The sequence below is a fragment of the Ipomoea nil genome, unplaced genomic scaffold (assembly GCF_001879475.1).
Source record: "Ipomoea nil cultivar Tokyo-kokei standard unplaced genomic scaffold, Asagao_1.1 scaffold2494, whole genome shotgun sequence".
Lineage (NCBI taxonomy): Eukaryota > Viridiplantae > Streptophyta > Magnoliopsida > Solanales > Convolvulaceae > Ipomoea > Ipomoea nil.
Window position 1 is genome coordinate 1,590,483 of NW_017618922.1, and position 23,010 is coordinate 1,613,492.

The 23,010-nt window shown below is 41.4% G+C and overlaps 1 protein-coding gene across 1 annotated transcript; it reads right to left on the reverse strand.

Annotated features, from left to right (window-relative positions):
- Window positions 1-21,286: 21,286 nt before the first annotated feature.
- Window positions 21,287-21,862, reverse strand: LOC109153508. The gene has a single exon (XM_019301374.1). It carries the CDS (start codon window positions 21,860-21,862, stop codon window positions 21,287-21,289), a length of 576 nt encoding a protein of 191 aa, XP_019156919.1.
- Window positions 21,863-23,010: the final 1,148 nt, after the last annotated feature.

Sequence of the window (23,010 nt, forward strand, 5' to 3'; positions counted from 1 at the left end):
GTATATATACATATATATATATATATATATATATATATATATATATATATATATATATATATATAAACACATAACTGTAAGTAACTACTCATAACTAACACCTATTCATAAACAGACACAATAGATAAACCTAACTATTTATTTTTCAACATTAATCTATTCCTAAATTCTCAGGAATAGGCTAATTTTCTTTATGAAAACCAAAGCAAAAGGTGCTATATTAAATTAAGTCAGAGTTCAAAGCAACAACAATGGAAGGAAAAGGGACTGAAGAGCAGTTCGAACAACCAGACATAGACAGGGCTTCCTTATCAAGTAGATGGGGTACCCTGTTCGCAGACCGTTTAGAAACGAAAAGCTAACATTAATAAACAAAGTATCTATTTTTCTAATATCATGAAGAATGAGATCAAAAGATGAGTGAAAATTTTGTCCATGAATCCCATTAATGACCTGAAGGCAATCACTTTCAAGTTGGAAGTTGTCAAAATGTAAATCTTTCATCTATTTGAGGGTCTCACGCACACTGATTGCCTCAGCTTCCCTAGGTTTGAAGACACCATTCCAAGCTAGTTTTCTAGCAGCAACACAAGAACCCCTGCAATCTCTTAGGATAAAGCCAAAACCCATCTTCCTGGAGGTAAGATCCAAAGAAGCATCAACATTTAATTTGAGAGAATCCTCTAGAGGTTTGGTCCATTGCAAACTGCAACCTGTATGTGAGGTAGACTGGACAGTAATAGCAAATTTAGAGTTAGCCCTAGTCCACTCCTGAAGATAAAGTGTTGTTGTTTGACAAGTAAAAGAGGCAGAGAGTATCTTATGATTCCAAATCTTCTCATTACTAGCTTCCCATATTTTCCAAAAAATAGTAATGATTAAGCAGATAGAATTAACAACCTTGTCCTTGAAGATATATCCAAGCCATTCAAGAAAAGAGTTGCAAAGAAGATAATCAACACCATCAATAGAATTCCAACAGTTTCTAGCCAAAGGACACTGAACAAATAGGTGAAAGGCAGTTTCCTCATTAGTGTTACATATTTGGCATGAGTCTAGCACTTGTACTTGTTTGGATCCCAGTCTGTCATAGGTGGGGAGAGAAAGGAACACAATTGCCAGAAAGATATTTTGATTCTTGGGGGAAGATTAAGATTCAAGAAACTAGTCTAACAAGGTGATTGGGTACCCTGAAGGTTAACAAAGAGAGATTTGTAGCAACTACGGACCGTATAAGTTCCTTTATCATATTAAATCCAAATAATTTTATCCGGTGGCCTATGATCAGCTAGAGGAATGTTCCTGATCTGTTGAACAATGTCATGTGCAAACAGAGATTCTAACAGGGGAGTGTTCCAAGCAGCGGATGAAGGGTCAATCAGAGAGGCAACTTTAGTGACACTAGGATGAGTATAGTTGTGGGAATGTGTTATTGGGGAGATGATATTAGGTAGCCAAGGATCTGATTAGATATTGATAGAATTGCCATCACCAACTCTCCACCTACACCCTTTTTTGAGAATGGTTTGGGCTTCTAGAATGCTACGCCAAATGTAGGAAGGGTTACTTCTAAGATTTGCTTCAAGGCAGGAATTGTTTGGGAAATATTTAGCTTTATAGACTCTAGAGACAAGAGAATTAGGGTGTTCAATAAATCTCCAAGCTTGCTTGCCTAACATAGCAACGGGTTAAAGTCTCTAATTTTTTTGAAACACATACTTCCCCACTGTTTATGAGTGCACAATCTATCACAACATTTCCAACGAATACCCTTGTTGTTGTTACCATCACAACCCCACTAGAAACTATTCATGACTCTCTCAATTTCCCTACCCAATTCAAGAGGCAGAAGGAAGACACTTAGTGCAAATAGCTTGAATGACATTTTCAAGCATGATCTCCCTCCCAGCCTTAGAAAGAAATTTGTGAGTCCAACTCTTGATCCTACCCATAACCTTATCTTTAATGAAGCCCAATATTTCCCGTTTATTTCTGCGACAACCCAAAATTTAATTAATAAATCCGGTTTTAAGAAAGTCCAAAATAGCTAATTTTCACTCCATAAAAATTTTTGCGATGAAATCGGTGTTGAGTAAATTATTTTGAGCCAATTTAAATTAAATTCAACACCAAGACTTGATTTAAAACCAACATCCTAAATTTTTGGGTACATTGTGTTGGTCCCAAAAGAGGTAAGGTGAAAGTCTGGGGGGGGGGGGGGGGAGGGTGAATAGACTTTCAAACTTTTTAGCACAGTACAACAATTGCTAAGCCAGAGATAAACCAAAATTGTTAACTAGATTGTTAGAGTATGGTGCACAGCGGAAATAATAAACGATACTGTGTGTGCGTAGATTGTGTCAAGATTATTCTCGTGAGAAGCAAGCAAGAGCAGTAAGTAAAGAAAGCAGTAAAGAACACAAGGCAATTTATAGTGGTTTGGAGGTGGTGTAATCCTCCTACTCCACTTGCTCTTATCGTCCAAGAGCAATTCACTATATCCACCACTTCTTGGTTCCAAGATCCAATGAATTTCGTGATCTAGTGCTTTGATCACCAAGCCCACACTAATCACGCCCAGTGCCACCAACACTGCTGCTTCGAGTTTCACGTCGCCGCGTTACTTTCCCAGGATTTCACGACTCCGCGTTACTTTCCCCCCATCTTCCACACTCCGGTAGAAACGCTTCTTCCGTGATCTAGTGCTTTGATCACAAAGCCCGCACTAATCACGCCCAATGTCTTTCGACACTGCTGCTTCGGATCTCACAACTCCGTGTGACAATTTAGGATTTCACAACTCCGTGTTACTTTCATCCTTTCCCTTGTTTTGCTCCAAAACAAGTTTTGCCTTGCTTCCAACTTTGAGACTCTGTAGATGATCTTCGATGATGCCCTTAGTCTCTTGTAGTTGATGAAGATTCTAACACTCTTGGATATTTCTTTTGTAAGCTCTGTATCACTCTAAGTGTTTATCTCACTAAGAATATATCAATTTAAGCTCTTGAGATGGAAAGCTTTCTTTGAATTTCGTATGCTCTGTTTAGCTCTGTTCTTTGTATTCTTTGTATACTTGCTTCTACTTTCCACTACTTCAATCTTCATTCTTTTATAGCTGGTAATGAGAATCCGTCCGTTGGAAAGAAACGTTCTCATTTTTGAATTTCATCTAGCTGTATAGCCTTTTCAAAGGATAAGATAACGTTGCAGATATGTCAGAGATTCTCTGCAAGTTGAGCTTGAGGTTTTAGCAAAAATGGCGTCCCAAAAAATCTTCATCTGGTGTAGATCACGCCTCTTGTGATTTCTATCTTCAAAATATAATCTCCAATTTAATCCCTTACTAGTTTAGACTAGTATTTTTGCTTCTGGAACTTCATCTTGTATTTTCCTCTATACTTCACGTCTGGGTCTGTCTACTGCTTATTTTCCTCTGTACTTCACGTCTGGGACTGTCTACTGCTTCCAAACTTCATCTTCTTCTACTGCTTATTTTCCTCTGTACTTCACGTCTGGGTCTACTGCTTATTTTCCTTTGTCAATTAAAATCTTATCCCTTACTTGATTTGGACTTGCAACTTCATTCATTGATTGAAGCCCTTTGCAAATCTCATCCCATCAAATTTGAAACCCCCAAGGATGTGAACTTCATCCCAGCATCCCTATTTTAATTTTGAGATACTTCATCCCTTCAATTGGAATTGCATCCCAATTTCATCTTTAAGAAACTTCATCCCATAGTCAACTTGGAAATCTCATCCCAATTGACTTTGCAAATTGCTTCCCTTCGGCCAAACCGCGCAACCGCCCATACTTCATCTGATGGATTTAAACTTGGTTTCTTTAAAATATGTGGGGTGTGAGATTCAAATCCGTGACCTTGCATATAATATTTCAAGCTTCTTCGAACTCGTCCGTACAGCCTTTTGGTTATCATTTTGTTTCACTTGGTGTACTTCTTTCTTTCTATAGATGTTTGATCTTCAAGATAGCTTCATGCAAACTTCAAGTCACGTTCTTTCTTCTTCGGGATTTCTTGAGGGATTTCTTGAGAGATTTCTTCTTGGGTGATAGTCTTCATAACTTCTTCATACGCATACATCTTCCTCTTTTGTTTGTCATTTTCACTAGAAAAATTCTTGATTTTAGGCTTTATCTCTTTTTCATCCATTTCCTCAACTAATGAATTTATTTTTCCCTTTCTTGGTCTATGACTCGACTAGTCTATCCAAAATAAAATTGGGGTTCTACGATTTACAATATGGCATATCAAAATCTATTACAATTTATTCCTAACAATTTCCCCCCTTTTGATAATGCCATAATTTATACTCAAACATTGGCTTTAAGTCTTTTTAAAATAATTTTTGCTCAATTTTATTTTGACAAAGCCAAGATGAGTTTGACAAAAATAATTCTAGGGAAAATACTTTGTGAATTAATTCAGACAAGTCCTATACGCATCCTTGATTAATTTTTAATCAATTTTTATCGTTTTCAAATTTTTGCATGCGTTTAAAAACTCTTGTCTTTTTAATTCACGAACTAATACATGATAGTCAAAATAAATCAAAACAGACTTAGATCAGACCATGGGAAATATTTATTCATATTAGTCGATAGAGGAAATATTATTATAGCCAAAATCATTCCAAAATATAGATATTCAAAACATCATATTTTTGAGGAGTTCATTTTTGATTACCTTCTGGGTTTCTTGACTCCCATGTCAGCTTTCAATATGTCCTTGATATGTTCTCTCATTTTGCAGATATCATTTTTGAACTTTTCACATTCAAACCTCTTGGTCACATTTCCAGCCATGTAGTGTCCAAAGGCATCTTTAATGTTGGTGCCCGGAAGAACTCCGGCTTCCCACCAAATTATGCATTCTTCAAAGCTTCTTTGGAATCCCAAACTTTCACCATTATTCTTGGTATGATCTCTAAGCTCGTACCAAATCTCGGTTTGCTTCCTTTTTGCTTCTTCTTCTTTATTCTTGTCAGATATCCATTGAGCTTGATCAGCTTTGGGCCATCTTTTCACCATACTTGGCACATTCTCGGATGTCCAAATTTTCTGCGGTGTTACGGTTCCTTTTGAACATTCGAACCAATATCGAGTTTCAGCAACTTTCGATGAGCTTGATCCAAGACTCGGATTTGCAAATTGAGCGAAACCAACTTGGGATTGTTGACCACGTCCTCGGCCACGGCCTTTCGTTGGTGCGGCGGTCAAAACTGGCTGTTGTGGTTGACTTCCAAGGATGAATTCCTGTTGTTGTAAAGCAGATGATTGAGAATTTCTCCCCCCTTTATGGAATTATCAATCAAAAAGCCAAGGGATTTGGAATCTTGTTCTTGATTGACTTTCACAAGCTTAACACCATCATGTGTTTTGAGAGAAACATCCTGCAAATCAGATGTTTTGTTAGCCATAGAGGATAATTCTACCTCAAGGTGATTTATCCTTGTCTCTTGGTCTTGTATGGCCTTTGTTTGTTTCAAGTGTCTTTCATTGTTGATCTTATCGGTAGCTTCTCGTTCCTTCTTCATGAGTTGGATTATCTCCAATAATCCTTCGGTGAGATCTCCTTTCAGATGTCTTTCGGCTCTGTCTATTCGCGTTTGCAGAGCGTTTTGATGTTCCAATAGCTCCTTCAAATTTTTTCGTGTGTCCTCAAAGTGTTGCAAAGAGAGATGTCCTTGCTCGGTTAGAGTAGTTCCAATCTTTTGACACACAACATCACTTGTCTCTGTGACTTTTGCAAACAGTGATGTTAGAAGATCTTCTTCATCTTCTTCTCGGCTTCAGCTTCCACTCATGTTCAGAGAATGCAAAGATTTGAACAAATTTCTTCGTGAATCCGGTAGAACTGGATTTTCAACAAGCTGCAAGTTTTCTTCTGGTGATTCGGCTTCTTGAAGTTGATTTCCAGTTTCTTCTTCAATAACCTCTGTTCTTGAAATAATGTATGTGTTTAAATTGACTTCTTCTAGAGAGTTGTTTTGAAGTGACATCACAGAGTTGTTATCATGCACTGGTGCTTTATACAAACATTCCCCCCCCCCCCCCCCCCCAATTGAGGATCTAATTTCACCATCAATTTGATCCCTTACTTCATCCCTTGTAGGGTCCATTGCATTTATATCAATATTGGTGGGGGTCACTTTAGATATCAAAAGTTCAGCATAGTGAACTCTGATAGGAATAGACTCATGATTTTCAGAGGCTGAAATTGGTACCTCAACAAGTATACTTCCTTCATTCGCCATTTCTCCAAAATTTTAAAGAAAATCATTGGCTATATTAATTGAAGTGTCACCTGGATGTCGATGAGTGTCATTTAAAGATCTGTGTAGAGCAATTTGTAGTCTCACTTCATTCTCCTTTTCAATATTGTCAGAAGGGACTTGAGTGACATTTTCTTGTGCTGCTGCGGCCACTCGTTTTCCTTTACTATTTTTCTCTTGAAGCTTCAGTCCATAAATTTGATTTGCATCCATGTTTAGTGCTTCGAGCATTGAATCAGTTCCAAGCCATTCAAAGGCAAATTCTTCACTTCGTATCAAATCTAAGTCAACTTTTGAGATGAAAGAATGATATCTTTCAAGTCTCCATTCCTTCCATGTTTGAACTCGGTTTAATTCCTTCATTAGTTCTGGATCATCTCCGGTTTGTGTTGTGTTGAACACAATGGGTTCAACATTAGCTTCAACTACAGATTGATTCGAGATTCTCCTTTGCAAGTCATTGGAAACTTGCACTTCAACTCCTGCAAACTCCATTCGGGTGGTGTCTTCTTCAGCTGGCATCACGGGTATGTCCACTTCATGAGCTTCAGATTCTGCAACTTCTTGAAATCGAATAAGTGCTATAGCCGAGCTTACGGCTTCTTGATCTCTGTTGCTTGGATTACTAGAACCCATATGTGCACTCGCTGCTGATACGGTTCTACTGTTCCTTCTTCGAGAACTTTGTGGTGTGCTTGTGGAACCACCTCCTTCAGATCCTTTCTTTCGGTTTGACTTCTTGCCATAGTCGGGAACAAATTTTCTGAAAAGTGTTCTGTAGATTCCAACACTTTTGTGTCTTCTAAGAGGCACATTCTTTTTTTCTTAGAATTTCTCCAACAATAAGTCCATACCCAACTTTATGAAGAAAGTGATTTCCTTCAAGTGGTCTACCATGAGGTTTTGCATTGTTCACAAAGAATAATAGGCGATTGAAGATGTACTTAGCCCAGTTGAACGTTATTCCTTGCATGATTCCGTTCATTAGACTCACGAAAGTTCCAGATAGATCGTCTACACTTCCAAGTTTGTTGTCAAGGATCTTGTACATCATCTCGATAAACATTTCGTACTCAGGTTTCAACACGTTCTTTGGCTCGGTCAAGCCATGAGCTACAGGTGTTTTTGGACCATGAATTTCATCCCAGAAAGATTGAACATCATAATGGTGAGCTTCTGGCATCAACTCTGAATCAGGGAATTTGAAGCAATCCTTGATGTCCTTTTCAGAAATTTGAACATCTATTCTTCCAACCTTAGAATAAATCACGTTGTCCTTCACAGTAGCATTGAGAATCTTCTTTGCTATTTCCTTGTCGACTGCTCCAATCATGAAAAACTCCGGATTGAGTGTCATCCCATCAATCAATTGTTGTTGTAGAATAAGAAGATTTTTGGGTTGCATGGCTTTGGTTCCAGACATGGTGTTCGCCGGTGAGATTGAGAGCTTGAGAGAGAGAGATTTCTGATCTTGGTAGAACTGGAATTTTCGTCTGAGAGGAATACGAAGGGTTTCGTATGGTTTAAGAAGGATTTAAGATGAGGTATAATTCTCAGATAGAAATCTCAATTGAGACCCTTAGAATAGGTGTGGTGACAAGGCACATTTAGGGGTGAAGGTGTCTTTTGGTTAAGGTGTTACTAGGAAAGAGAAGAGGGTTATCATTAGTAGACAAGAGCATTAAATGCCTCACAGTTTCTTAGGTACCCTATATACGTAAGGTGTATAGAGTAAGAAGATTATGAATGGACACCTCTGATTATTCTTGAAGATTTGAGAGAGAGTATTGATTTGGGAGGAGATTTTTCGGGAGAGGGGATCTGATTTACGAGAGAGAGAGGGTCAGATTTTTGTGGGATTAATTATGGGTGGAAGTTTAAGGGGTGTGGATTTTGAGAGGTGGGGAGTTTTATTGGGATTGGGTTTTATGGGTAGAGGTTTAGAGGGAGGAGGTTTCAATCCAATCTGATCTCTTCCTTTTTATTCTCAAAAACACGTACACATCAGATTTAAACACATAATTCCATATAAATATGATCACACAAATTTTTGTAAATCTCATATGCAATTTCGAAACATATATGGAATTTTAAATTTTAGCAATTAAATCACATCCATATATAATCATGCATATACATGGTAACTCCCAATTAAAATAAGCACAAATTTTGGTAACTAACCAAATTTCAATTAAATTACCAAAAAAATACATACATACATATAGTAGATTCTAAAACATATATATGTAAACACATTTCTTAATCACATAAGCTATTATTTAGAAACTAGTAAAAATTATTCTACCACATAAATATAAACCAAATTACAAATCATATTTCACAAATAGTCAGGTAACAAAAATAAATAAATTGTTCACGCAAACAAATTAACACAAACATGAACATAACTTGCGGTCCAAGTAACGATTAAAACATGCAATTCAAAAACAAATTAGATCAAATAAAACTGCACATTTTGTCAAATTAATTTGCATGGCATATAAAATCACGTTAAACACTACATGCAAATTCATAATTAAAAACTTAACACATTTAGCAAATTAGTTTACGTAGAAATTAAGCACATAGAAATATGCAAACACGTAAAACATATAAAAGCATATAAACACGTAAAACACATAATTTGAGCATATGTATCATTTTAGATCGAGAGATTAAGTTTAGTGATACTTAGCTCATTTCCAACATTCCCAATTCATGCCTTAACGTAGAAAATCTCGTTTCGCATAAAGGCTTCGTGAGAATGTCTGCAACTTGTTTCTCCGTAGGGATATACTCGATTTTTAGATCTTTCTTTTCAACATGATCCCTTATGAAATGATGTCGTATGTCGATATGTTTGGTTCTTGAGTGAAGCACCGAATTGTGAGTGATAGCGATTGCACTTGTATTGTCACAAAATATGCTAACATCGTCGTAATTCACTCCCTAATCCTTCAATTGTTGCTTCATCCACAAAATTTGAGCACAACAGATTCCTGCAGCAATATATTCGGCCTCGACGGTACTAGTTGCGATGGAATTTTGCTTTTTGCTAAACCAAGAAACAAGCCTTCCTCCCAAGAATTGACAAGTTCCGGAGGTGCTTTTTCTGTCTTTTTTGCAACCTGCAAAATCCGCATCTGAAAAACCAGTTAGCGTAAAATCTGTACTTTTAGGATACCCACAATCCAACATTGATTGTGCCCTTCAAGTATCTTATGATTTTCTTTGTTGCGGTGAGGTGGCTTTCTTTTGGATTTGCTTGGAATCTTGCACACACTCCACAGCATAAGAAATGTCCGGCCTGCTTGTAGTGAGGTATAGTAGTGAACTAATCATTCCTCTATATTTTGTTTGTTCGACATCTTTTCCATCTTCGTCCTTGTCTAGCCTTATTGATGTACTCATTGGAATTTTGATCGATGATTTTCCATCAAGGCCAAACTTCTTTATCAAGTCGCGGGTGTACTTTGCTTGATTGATGAATATTCCTTCCTTCAATTGTTTGACTTGTAAGCCCAAGAAATAATTCAATTCGCGCATCATGCTCATTTCGAATTTATTCTGCATAAGCTTCGAAAATTTCTCACACAAAGAATTGTTAGTGCTTCCAAAAATAATATCATTAACATATATTTGCACTTATAATATATGATCACCATCTTGAATTCTAAAAAGAGTTTTGTCAACAAGGCCTTTGGTGAATCCACAGCTTATCAAGAACATTGACAAGGTATCATACCAAGCTCTAAGTGCTTGTTTCAACCCATACAAAGCCTTTTTAAGTTTGTAGACTTTGTCACCTTCGCCTTTTACCTCAAACCTGGGGGTTGTTCGACATAAACTTTTTTTTCGAGTAGTCCATTCAAGAATGCGCTTTTCACGTCCATTTGATAAACGGTGTAATCTTTGTGTGCTGCGTAGGCTAGAAAAATCCTTATAGCTTCGAGTCTGGCTACCGGTGCAAAGGTTTCATCAAAATCTATTCCTTCTTCTTGAGAGTATCCTTTTGCAACGAGCCTTGGTGTATTCCTAACAATCACGCCTTCTTCGTTTGCTTTGTTCCGGAAGACCCATTTAGTTCCTACAACATTGTGGTTTATTAGTCTTGGAACAAGTTCCCAAACATCATTTCTTTTGAATTGATCGAGTTCCTCTTGCATGACGTCAATCCAACTCGGATCATTTAGAGCTTCGTCCACTTCTTTTGGTTCAATCTCAGATAGATAACATGTGAACAATGCTTCTATGGTAGATGATCTTGTTTTCACGCCATCTCGAACATTTCCGATCACTAATTCTGGTGGGTGATTTTTGAGCCATCTTAAGTCTGGTTTGAAAGGGTGCATGGTGCTGGGTGGATTCACTGGTTGAGAAGTGATTCGAATTTCTGCTTCATTTTCTAGGTTTCCAACTTCTCCAGTAATTGCACCCAAAGGCTGATTTGCAATTTCCACTTCAACTGCATCCCTGGGTTGATTTGCAATTTCAATACCATTTGCATCCCGTACTTCATTTCTTACTGGATGAGAGATGAGATTTTATAGAGAATTAATTTCCAACTCATCCATTCCCTACAAAATATTTTCTTCACACGTATCATCAGTATCACAAAAATCAATATGACACTTGTTACCATTTTGCTCAATATTTTCGCCATTTTCGCCCAGAGCATCAATATTGACGTGTGATTTTTCATCAAATACCACGTGTATGGATTCTTCAACCACCATTGTTCTTTTGTTCAAAATTCTGAATGCTTTGCTGGTAGTCGAATATCCTAGAAAAATTCCTTCATCTGCACGCTCATCAAAAGCTTTTAGATGCAATTTATCATTAATATGAATAAAGCACTTGCATCCAAAAATATGAAAATAACCAATATTTGGTTTTCTCCCTTTATATAGCTCATATAGCGTCTCCTTATACTGCTTATGGATCATGGTTCGATTTTGCGTGTAGCAAGCAGTGTTGATAGCTTCCGCCCAATACCGTTTCGGGAGACCGGGTGCACTAATCATCACTCGTGCGGCTTCTTTAAGCGTTCGGTTTCTTCTTTCGGTAACACCGTTTTGTTGCGGTGTTCTTGCGGCAGATAATTGATGAGAAATTCCATGTGAATTGCAAAAAGCTTGTATCACACTGTTCACGAACTCGATTCCACGATCCGTTCGTATTTTTGATATTTGCAATTCTTTCTCATTTTGTAGTTGCTTCAACAGCTTTGACAACATTTGTTCAACTTCATTTTTCTTCTTGAGAAACACGGTCCAAGTGTACCTAGAAAAATCATCAACAACAATAAGAGTATATTTCTTACCGCTTACACTTATTGGATCAACCGGTCCAAATAAGTCCATGTGTAACAAGCTTAGCAGTCTTGATGTTGATTCGTGCGTCTTAGACTTGAATGATGATTTGATTTGCTTTCCGCGTTGGCATGCATCACACACTTGGTCCTTCTTGAAGATAATACTTGGTAGTCCTTCAACTAGATTTTTCTTTGCAAGCTGATTGATAGTCTTGAAGTTTAAATGGTTGAGCTTTCTGTGTGCCATTCCCAATTTGCTTCTTTCGAATTTCTGGCCATTAAGCATACTGAATCTTTGCTTGTGCTCCAATCAACAACATACATATTCTTGCGCCTTTTTCCAGTGAGCACAACTTCATTTGAGAGCTCATTTTTTATTAGGCAATTATCTTTGGAAAATTCCACAAGATAGCCTTTATCACAAAATTGGCTAGTGCTCAACAAATTGAATTTTAGGCCTTCAACAAATGAAACATCTTCGATTTTTAAACCATTTCGTTCAATTGTACCAACTCCTTTTGTAGTTCCATAATTTTGATTTCCTCCAAATATAACTTTTGGTCCATCGATTTTCTTGTAGTTCACTAGATATGATTTGTTTCTAGTCATGTGGCGTGAGCAACCACTATCGATGTACCAAAAATCCTACAAAAAAGATTAGTTGGTTTTAGGTACCCATACTTGCTTGGGTCCTTTGCTGTTAGTAATTTTTGGTAACCAAACCCACCTAGATCCTATTGAATTAAGATAAGACGGTTTGTAACCATTTGAAACACGATAATCATAATTAACTTTTGAAAACATTTTTGGTGCCGGGTTTTGAAAAACATTTTTAAACTTAGGCACCTGAGAAGAGTATTGTTGCTTTGGTCTATAAGAAGCATTAAAACAGGATTTACACAACCAATCCTTTTGAGTGGAATAAAATCTTCCATCTCTATTTCTAGAAAAGCTTCCCTCTTTTCAAAGAATTCTTTTTGCACTTGACTCTTTGGCATATCTTTGCTTGAAGAATTTTTGTTGCTTTGCCGTAGTATTGAACTGTTTCGGCCTTTCAACATTCAACTTTGCTTTCTCATGATAGCCAAGTCCTTGTCTCATCGTGTTATACTGACTTTTAACAAATTTTACCACTTGCACTTTATTGGTTAAAGGAGTAGTAAGATTAGTAAGTTTCGGAGGGGTTTGAGAACATGTGGAGTCATAACCGATTTCGGTTCTATCTCCTGATGGCTTTTGCATGCTTACCATTTTATCCATAATTTTGGACGAATTAGTAAACGTAGCAATGGTAGCCCAAAGGTTATGTTCTCTAACCTCTCTTGCTTTACACTCTTCTTGAAGATGAATATTTTCACTCTTCAATTTACTCACTTCAAGTAAAGCATCTTGCAATTTTTTATTCATTTCTTCTTTTTCAAGAATTAGAATATTATTGCGCTCCTTGAGTTGAGGATGAGTGAGCATAATCTCTTGAGAATCTCGCATTAGACTGCCAATAGATTCACGAGAAAAAGAGGAACTAACGGAATTGAAAGAATTAGATGTTACATCTTCTTCCTCTGCTCCAAGAGCCATAAAGCACTCTTCACTTGAACTCAACTCAATTGATTTGCATACTAGAGCAGAGTCATCTTCCCAACTTGAGCTTTCATCGCTTGATGACAATCCATTCGACTCATCATTTTCATTTGGTTCGTTGCTAACGAGAGCTTTTCTTTTGTCTCGCTTGAACCATCGATCTTTGCTTTCGGATTTATTCGGTGTAGATTCAACATTTATGCCTTGATACTTGCTAACGATCAGATATGGACAATTTATTTTGAAATGTCCGGGTTTGCGGCAATTATAGCATAAATTGTTGTTTTCTTCGACTTTTTCTTCTTGTGTCGTGTGAGAGACAAATTTTCCACGAGCATAATTTTTGTTGTCTCCTTTTCGCATGAACCTTTTGAATTCTCTAACAAAAAGAGCAAATTGTTCGTCAGTTATAAAATCAATATTATCTACTGACCTGGAGGTTGACGGTTGTTCGGCCATTAGAGCTGGATTTCGAATTTCATGAACATCATCATCTTTGGCCTTCATTTCGGACTCATATGCTTTGAGATCACTAAATAATTTGTCGGTTGACAAAATTCTTAGATCTCGGTGCTCGGTGATCTCGCATAGCCGTAACCTTCATATCCCATGTAGATGGTAAGCCTCGTAGGACTTTGAGATTAATTTCCTTTTGGCTAATATTTTTGCCAAGGTCATTAATTTCTCCAAGGATTTTGATCATTCGAGCTTCCATATCAATAATGGATTCGTTTGAGAGCATTTTGAAGTCCTCGAACTTCTTCATAGCAATAGTGAGCTTGTTATCTTTTTCTTGTTCATCTCCTTCTCCGATCTTGATGAGAGTATCCCAAATTTCTTTTGCACTCGTACATTTTCGCACTTTTGGGAATATTGTATCATCAATGGCTTTGAACAGAATATCTTTGGCAATGTTGTCAAGATTGTTCCTCTTTCTATCATCCGATGTCCATTCCGATTTTGGCTTTGGTATGAATTGTTGAGCATCCGGTGATAGAAGAAAAGCTGTATTTACTTTCAATATTTCGATCGGGCCGTTAGAGATAACTTCCCACATTTCATCATGTAAGGCTGATAGATGAACCTGCATACGAACTTTCCAATCATCAAATTTATCAAGCGAGAATAATAGATTTTGAGCTAAATCTTTATTCATCTTCTCGGTGGATACGAGAGATAAATAATCCAATTACACACAGTGGGTAAAATGGATCTGCCTAGCAGTCAGAAACAGGTTGACCCAAAGAGACAACTTGCTTTGAAACAAATTTGACTCAAATAGGCTACAGGCTCTGATACCAATTGTTGGTCCCAAAAGAGGTAAGGTGAAAGTCTAGAGGGGGGGGGGGGTGAATAGACTTTCAAACTTTTTAGCACAGTACAACAATTGTTAAGCCAGAAATAAACCAAAACTCTTAACTAGATTGTTAGAGTATGGTGCACATCGGAAATAATAAACGATACGGTGTGTGCGTAGATTGTGTCAATATTATTCTCGTGAGAAGCAAGCAAGAGCAGTAAGTAAAGAAAGCAATAAAGAACAAAAGGCAATTTATAGTGGTTCGGAGGTGGTGTAATCCTCCTACTCCACTTGCTCTTATCGCCCAAGAGCAATTCACTATATCTACCACTTCTTGGTTCCAAGATACAATGAATTTCGTGATCTAGTGCTTTGATCACCAAGCCCACACTAATCACGCCCAGTGCCACCAACACTGCTGCTTCGGGTTTCACGTCGCCGCATTACTTTCCCAAGATTTCACGACTCCGCGTTACTTCCCCTCCGTCTTCCACACTCCGGTAGAAACGCTTCTTCCGTGATCTAGTGCATTGATCACAAAGCCCGCACTAATCACACCCAATGTCTTCACAACTCCGTGTTACTTTACTCCTTTCCCTTGACAATCCAGGATTTCACAACTCCGTGTTACTTTACTCCTTTCCCTTGTTTTGCTCTAAAACAAATTTTGCCTTGCTTCCAACTTTGAGACTCTGTAGATGATCTTCGATGATGGTTTTATTGGGACCGGGTCCACCATAAACCGAGTATAGGAACATAGGGCATAGGGCGGGGGTATGAAAGTACTGACTTTATTACCCGAAGCGCTAGGCCCTAAACAATACGTACAGGCCCAGAACGATGGCCCAAATACAAAGAATAAAACCCACGTGGTGGGCTATAGCTAACTATGCTACTGGTAGGAATCGAACCTAGGTAGCTGGGTTGAAAGTATAGATCAAGACCACTAGACCGTAGTGCTTGTCGTGTCTGAGTTGCCCTAGCCAGAGATCCAGGGCCCCTATTTATAGCAAGCCCCCCTCCTCTTCTAGCGTCCACGTGTCCCATGCAATTCATCCCCCCTTCCCCATTTATCACTACGCAAGCGGGCACGTTCGCCATACTTCTAAAACTCCCGCGCATACCACCCGGTCCACCATGCTCGGCGCACCCGCCCAGCACCCCCTCGGGAAGGGGGGGGGGGTGCCGTTGACAATCTGGGGGGCGCACTGCCCCCGCTGGCCGCGCCTCGGCCTGAGGTGGCCGGCGGGACCCGGCGCCGGCCAGTCGCCGGCCGGGCAACGGCCGGTCATGGTCGGTGATGGAGGCTGCCAGCCGCAAATATAGGAACTAATATATGTTGTTGCGCCTTGGTACACAAGAGGCGAAGTGGGCTGGTGGGTTGAAGCTTGGCTCTTGAATTGGAGGTCCCGGGCTCGACCCCCACCTAGCAGCAGCACCCATTTCCATTCTATCTAGCCTTCTCCCAACTGCTGCCTTCTGTGGCCGCGCTGGTGGGGCGCCACCGGTTGCACCGGTGGCGCACTGCCCCCGCAGGCCACGCCTCGCCGCCGGAAGTCCGGCCGGCTATCCCGCTGGACCATCGCCGGCCGGGCGCTGGCGATTGTGCCCCGGAAATCCTTTCTCTCTCCTCCTTTTTGGGCCACCAAGCCCCTTGTCCTCTTAGCCCAATATGATTTGGGTCAATCTCCTTTCCTCACCACTCCCACTTGGGTCAATACTTTCCCAATAAAATGGGCCCCCTAGGGTCCCATATCCCCATTACAAGTCCCCCACTTCTTTTAGGTATCTTGATGCCTAAGGGAAGTAGAATTCGGTACAACCATCTCCTTTCTTTCCCAAACTCAACCTCTAGTCCCCAAGCTTTCATGATATCCCCATCACAAGTCCCCCACTTCTTTTAGGTATCTTGATGCCTAAAGGAAGTAGAATTCGGTATCACCCTCTCCCCTCTATCCCCAACTCAAATTTTGGTTCCAAATTTTCTAGATATTTGTCGGTTCCTGCCACCATCGTGCGTCGGTACCACCTGCCATCCCCGTGATTGCCACGCGTCATGCCATTACTCCGTACCTCTGCCACACACCGCACGTTGCCCTGCCCTTCGCTTTATCACCTAGTGTCGAGAGGTCAAGGTGACTCCTCTATTGTCGCTTCTTGGATGCTTCTTGCACTAGACAGCTCCTTTGTTGCATTTATTTAGTATGCTTTTGTCGATTTCTCCATGATGCACCTGCATGCTTCTTTTGAATATTCAATGGATGTCTTTGCTCCTTCTCCATGCTACACCTGCATGCAATCTTTTTTTTTTTTTTTTTTTTTTTTTTTTTTTTTTTTTTTTTTTTTTTTTTGCCATGCAACTTGCCGCCAACTGCATGCGGCTTGCCGGGGGCAAGTCCGCGCATGTGGGTTGCGATAACCCACATGCCCCGTCCGCCAACTGGATGCGGCTTGCCGGGGGCAAGTCCGCGCATGTGGGTTGCGATAACCCACATGCCCCATCCGCCAAATACATGCGGCTTGCCGGGGGCAAGTCCGCGCATGTGGATTGCGATAACTCACATGCCCCATCCGCCAAATACATGCGGCTTGCCGGGGGCAAGTCCGCGCATGTGGGTTGCGATAACCCACATTCCCCATCCGCCAACTGCATGCGGCTTGCCGGGGGCAAGTCCGCGCATGTGGGTTGCGATAACCCACATACCCCATCCGCCAAATACATGCGTCTTGCCGGGGGCAAGTCCGCGCATGTGGGTTGCGATAACCCACATGCCCCATCCGCCAAATACATGCGGCTTACCGGGGGCAAGTCCGCGCATGTGGGTTGCGATAACCCACATGCCCCATCCGCCAACTGCATGCGGCTTGCCGGGGGCAAGTCCGAGCATGTGGGTTGCGATAACCCACATGCCCCATCCGCCATGGCAAGTAAAAGCACATAGGAGCACATAGTTGAGGTGGCCGTGGTCCAAGCATGCAGAGCACATAGGAGCATATAGTTGAGGTGGCCGCGGACCAAGCATGCAGAGCACATAGGAGCATATAGTTGAGGTGGCCGTGGGCCAAGCATGCAGAGCGTGTAGGAGCACATATTCGGGAAAAGAGTACTGATATTATTATTCGCATGATGTAACGTAAAGTGGTAAAGCTATGCAAGCTACCTTGTTCTTCCATCTAAGCCTCCGGACAGGCGGTTGGCCCCTCTACTAGGTTTTTGGCGACCCTTCGAGCCGTGGCCTATTACCACCCTCACGTTCCTCTAGATACTTTAGGCGATTAGCTTCCTCCGCCTCGGCATACCGATCTGCTTTCATCATCAATGCTGAGTACGACCTCGGGGTTTTGCGCCGCAGGCTCTTGTATAAGTCTCCGGCGCGAAGCGCCGCAACGAACATGGCCATCGCCGATCCGTCATCCATATCTTCGACCTCGGCCTCTTCTTTCCTCCACCGCGAGATGAATTCCGTAAGAGTTTCATCTCTTCCCTGCTTGACGCTGGCAAGGTGCGTGAAGTGCTTCCTGCGCCGTATTGCCCCCATGAAACGGGTGATAAACCTAGTGGCCAGATCCTGGAATGAACTTAACAAGCTGCCCTTCAAGCTTGTGAACCATCGCTGCGCCCCTCCCGAGTGCGTGGAGAAAAATGAGCGACACATTAGGGCGTCCGACGATCCCATGAGCATCATGGCCGCCTGGTATGTCAAGATGTGCTCTTGGGGATCGTCCGTCCCGTCATATCTCCTAATGTTGGGGGCTGCAAAGTTAGGGGGGAGGGGTTCGTTCATGATATTGGGGGTGAAAGGCGGGGTGAGGGAAATATTGGGTACCACGGCGTTAGCACCATACTCCTTCCACCGCACCAACTCATCAATCTTGGCCCTCAACGTGTCCAACCAATCCGGTAGGGGGTTGACCCGCGCTGTCACCACCGGGGGGGGCACTCTCGCTTTCGGCCTCTTCCAGACTTCCCTCGCGGGCGTCACCCCTCCGCGACCCTTGACCACGTGGCATCACAAGTGGGCCCAACGGGGGCTGCCCAGCGTGGATAACGGTTGCTCGCTCACCGTCCACCCATCTCCCGTTTCCGGCGCGAACCCATGCGGGCGCCTCCGTCGCACCACGGCTGGTGTTTCGTCCGTCTCTACGGCGTGGGGGATCGGGCGTGTGCTCTCTTGACGGGCCGACCATTTCAACGTACCTCGAACTCTTGCTAGGATGGTAGAGACTACAAACACGGGCTAATCGTAGCGTGTCCCCACAGACGGTGCCAATGATGGTTTTTATTGGGACCGGGTCCACCATAAACCGGGTATAGGAACATAGGACGGGGGTATGAAAGTACTGACTTTATTACCCGAAGCGCTAGGCCCTCAACAATACGTACAAAGCCCGAGGTACAGGCCCAGAACGATGGCCCAAATACAAAGAATAAGACCCACGTGGTGGGCTATAGCTAACTATGCTACTGGTAGGAATCGAACCCAGGTAGCTGGGTTGAAAGTATAAATCAAGACCACTAGACCGTAGTGCTTGTCGTGTCTGAGTTTCCCTAGCCAGAGATCCAGGGCCCCTATTTATAGCAAGCCCCCCTCCTCCTCTAGCGTCCACGTGTCCCATGCAATTCATCCCCACTTCCCCATTTATCGCTACGCAAGCGGGCACGTTCGCCATACTTCTAAAACTCCCACGCATACCACCCGGTCCACCATGCTCGGCGCACCCGCCCAGCACCCCCTCGGGAAGGGGGCGGGTGCCGTTGACAATCTGGGGGGCGCACTGCCCCCGCTGGCCGCGCCTCGGCCTCTATACTTCACATCTGGGTGTGTCTACTGCTTATTTTCCTCTGTACTTCACGTCTGGGTCTGTCTACTACTTCCAGACTTCATCTTCTATTGCTTATTTTCTTCTGTATTTCACGTCTGGGTCTGTCTACTGCTTCCAGACTTCATCTTCTTAATTGACTTGGGAAATGTCTTCCCATGTAAACTTCATCCCTTACTATATTTGAAAGTGAAATCTCATCCCTTCCTTGATTTGTCAATTGAAATCTCATCCCTTGATTTGGACTTGCAAATTTGAAACTTCTGCCCCAAGGGTGAGATACGTGAACTTCATCCCTTACTAGTTTAAACTAGTATTTTTGCTTCTGCAACTTCATCTTGTATTTTCCTCTGTACTTCACGTCTGGGTCTGTCTGCTTCATTCACGTCTGGGTCTGTCTGTTTCATCTTATATTATTTTCCTCTGTACTTCTGTTTCATCTTGTACTTCACGTCTGGGTCTGTCTGCTTCATCTTGTATTTTCCTCTGTACTTCTTCATCTTGTATTATTTTCCTCTGTACTTTCACGTCTGGGTCTGTCTGCTTCATCTTGTATTTTCCTCTGCTTCATCTTGTATCTTCTTCACATCTGGGTCTGTCTGCTTCATTCACGTCTGGGTCTGTCTGCTTCATCTTGTATTATTTTCCTCTGTACTTCTGCTTCATCTTTTACTTCACGTCTGGGTCTGTCTGCTTCATCTTGTACTTCACGTCTGCCTCTGTACTTCTGCTTCATCTTCTTCACGTCTGGGTCTGTCTGCTTCATCTTGTATTTTCCTCTGTACTTCTTCATCTTGTATGATTTTCCTCTACACTTCTGCTTCATCTTGTACTTCACATCTGCCTCTGTACTTCTTCTTCGTCTATTTTCCTCTGCACTTCTGCTTCATCTTGTACTTCACGTCTGCCTCTGTACTTCTTCTTCGTCTGCCTCTGTACTTCTGCTTCATCTTCTTCACGTCTGGGTCTGTCTGCGGCTGCCTCTGTACTTCTTCTTCGTCTGCCTTTGTACTTCTGCTTCATCTTCTTCACGGGTCTGTCTGCTTCATCTTGTATTTTCCTCTGTACTTCTTCATCTTGTATGATTTTCCTCTGCACTTCTGCTGCTTGCTGCTTCCAGTACTTCTTCATCTTGTATGTACTTCTTCATCTTGTATGATTTTCCTGTACTTCTTCATCTTGTATGATTTTCCTGTACTTCTTCATCTTGTATGATTTTCCTCTGCACTTCTGCTGCTTGCTGCTTCCAGTACTTCTTCATCTTGTATGTACTTCTTCATCTTGTATGATTTTCCTCTGCACTTCTGCTGCTTGCTGCTTCCAGTACTTCATCTTGTATGTACTTCTTCATCTTGTATGATTTTCCTCTGCACTTCTGCTGCTTGCTGCTCTACACTTCTGCTTCTTCATCACTTCTTCATCTTGTATGATTTTCCTCTGCACTTCTGCTGCTTGCTGCTCCTCTGCACTTCTGCTGCTTGCTGCTTCCAGTACTTCTTCATCTTGTATGTACTTCTTCATCTTGTATGATTTTCCTCTGCACTTCTGCTTCTTCATCTTGTATGTACTTCTTTGTATGATTTTCCTCTGCTTCTTCATCTGTATGTACTTCTTTGTATGATTTTCCTCTGCTTCTTCATCTTGTATGTACTTCTTCATCTTGTATGATTTTCCTCTGCACTTCAGCTGCTTCTTCATCTGTATGTACTTCTTTGTATGATTTTCCTCTGCTTCTTCATCTTTCTTCATCTTGTATGTACTTCTTCATCTTGTATGATTTTCCTCTGCACTTCTGCTGCTTCTTCATCTGTATGTACTTCTTTGTATGATTTTCCTCTGCTTCTTCATCTTGTATGTACTTCTTCATCTTGTATGATTTTCCTCTGCACTTCTTCATCTTGTATGATTTTCCTCTGCACTTCTGCTGCTTCCAGACTTATCTTCCTTCTTGACTTGCTGCTTCCGCTGCTTCCAGACTTATCTTCCTTCTTGACTTGCTGCTTCCGCTGCTTCCAGACTTATCTTCCTTCTTGACTTGCTGCTTCCGCTGCTTCCAGACTTATCTTCTTGACTGCTTGCTGCTTCCAGACTTAACTTATCTTCTTGACTGCTTGCTGCTTCCAGACTTATCTTCCTTCTTGACTTGCTGCTTCCGCTGCTTCCAGACTTATCTTCTTGACTGCTTGCTGCTTCCAGACTTAACTTATCTTCTTGACTGCTTGCTGCTTCCAGACTTATCTTCCTTCTTGACTTGCTGCTTCTTGCTGCTTCCAGACTTATCTTCCTTCTTGACTTGCTGCTTCCAGACTTATCTTCTTGACTTGCTGCTTCCAGACTTATCTTCTTAATTGACTTGCTTCCAGACTTCATCTTAACTTCATCTTGATTTGGACATAGCCCATTTTGGGCGGAACAGATCTCCCTTTCATCTTGATATGGGCTAGCCCATTTTGGGCGGAACAGATCTCCCTTCGACCAAACCATCTTCCAGACTTTATCTTGATATGGGCTAGCCCATTTTGGGTGGAACAGATCTCCCTTCGACCAAACCATCTTCCAAACTTCATCTTCTTAATTGACCCCCTTGCCTCCTTTCGGCCAAACTATCGCCCATACTTCATCTGATGGATTTAAACTTGGCTTCTTTAAAATATGTGGGATGTGAGATTCAAACCTGTGACCTTGCATATAATATTTCAAGCTTCTTCCAACTCATCCGTACAGCCTTTTGATTATTATTTTGTTTCACTTGGTGTACTTCTTTCTTTCTTTCTATAGATGCTTGATCTTCAAGATAGCTTCATGCAAACTTCAAGTCACGTTCTTTCTTCTTCGGGATTTCTTGAGAGATTTCTTCTTGGATGATAGTCTTCATAACTTCTTCATACGCATACATCTTTCTCTTTTGTTTGCCATTTTCACTAGGCAAATTCTTGATTTTAGGCTTTATCTCTTCTTCATCCATTTCCTCAATTAATGAATTTATTTTTCCCTTTCTTGGGCTATGACTCGACTAGTCTATCCAAAATAAAATTGGGGTTCTACGATTTACAATATGGCATATCAAAATCTATTACAATTTATTCTTAACACATTGCGTGCTAAGTTTTGAACTGAGAAACCTATCTGAGCGAAACTGGGAAAAATATGAGAAGCCTAAATCAAGTGTTTATCTAGAAATCATTTTGGGAAAATTCATTTTTCAACCCCAAACTATTTTAAAATAGCAATTCTAGCATTGGTTCATGGAGCATGGTGGACCACAATCAACCAACCTTGTTTGATAACATCTTTTAGCCAAGCATTTTACTCTTCTACCCTCCACCAATCATGAGGAATCATCATAGGGTTTTGTGCTACTATATATTCAAGCCTTACCAGACTTTTCCTCTTTGATTTTATTTGGAGATGAGAAGAAGCCACTAGTGCACAAACAGTGTGCACCAATAAGTTTCACGGGCCTAGCCAACGGCCCTCAGAGGACGTCGTTGGCTAGCACCGCGGTAGACCGGCTCTAGGGGATGGCCCTAGAGGAGGGTTGTTGCCCAGAGTCGCGTCTTAGGCGGGCCAAGGGGCGAGCCTAGCTAAGCCCCGCCCCAAGCCCCGTTGAGAGTTCTCTATGCAGTGGCCGGACCCTTGTGGCTCAGCTACGTGTCGTTTCAAACGAGGAGTCGCGAGCCCTTGTTGCTCGGTACCTCGGG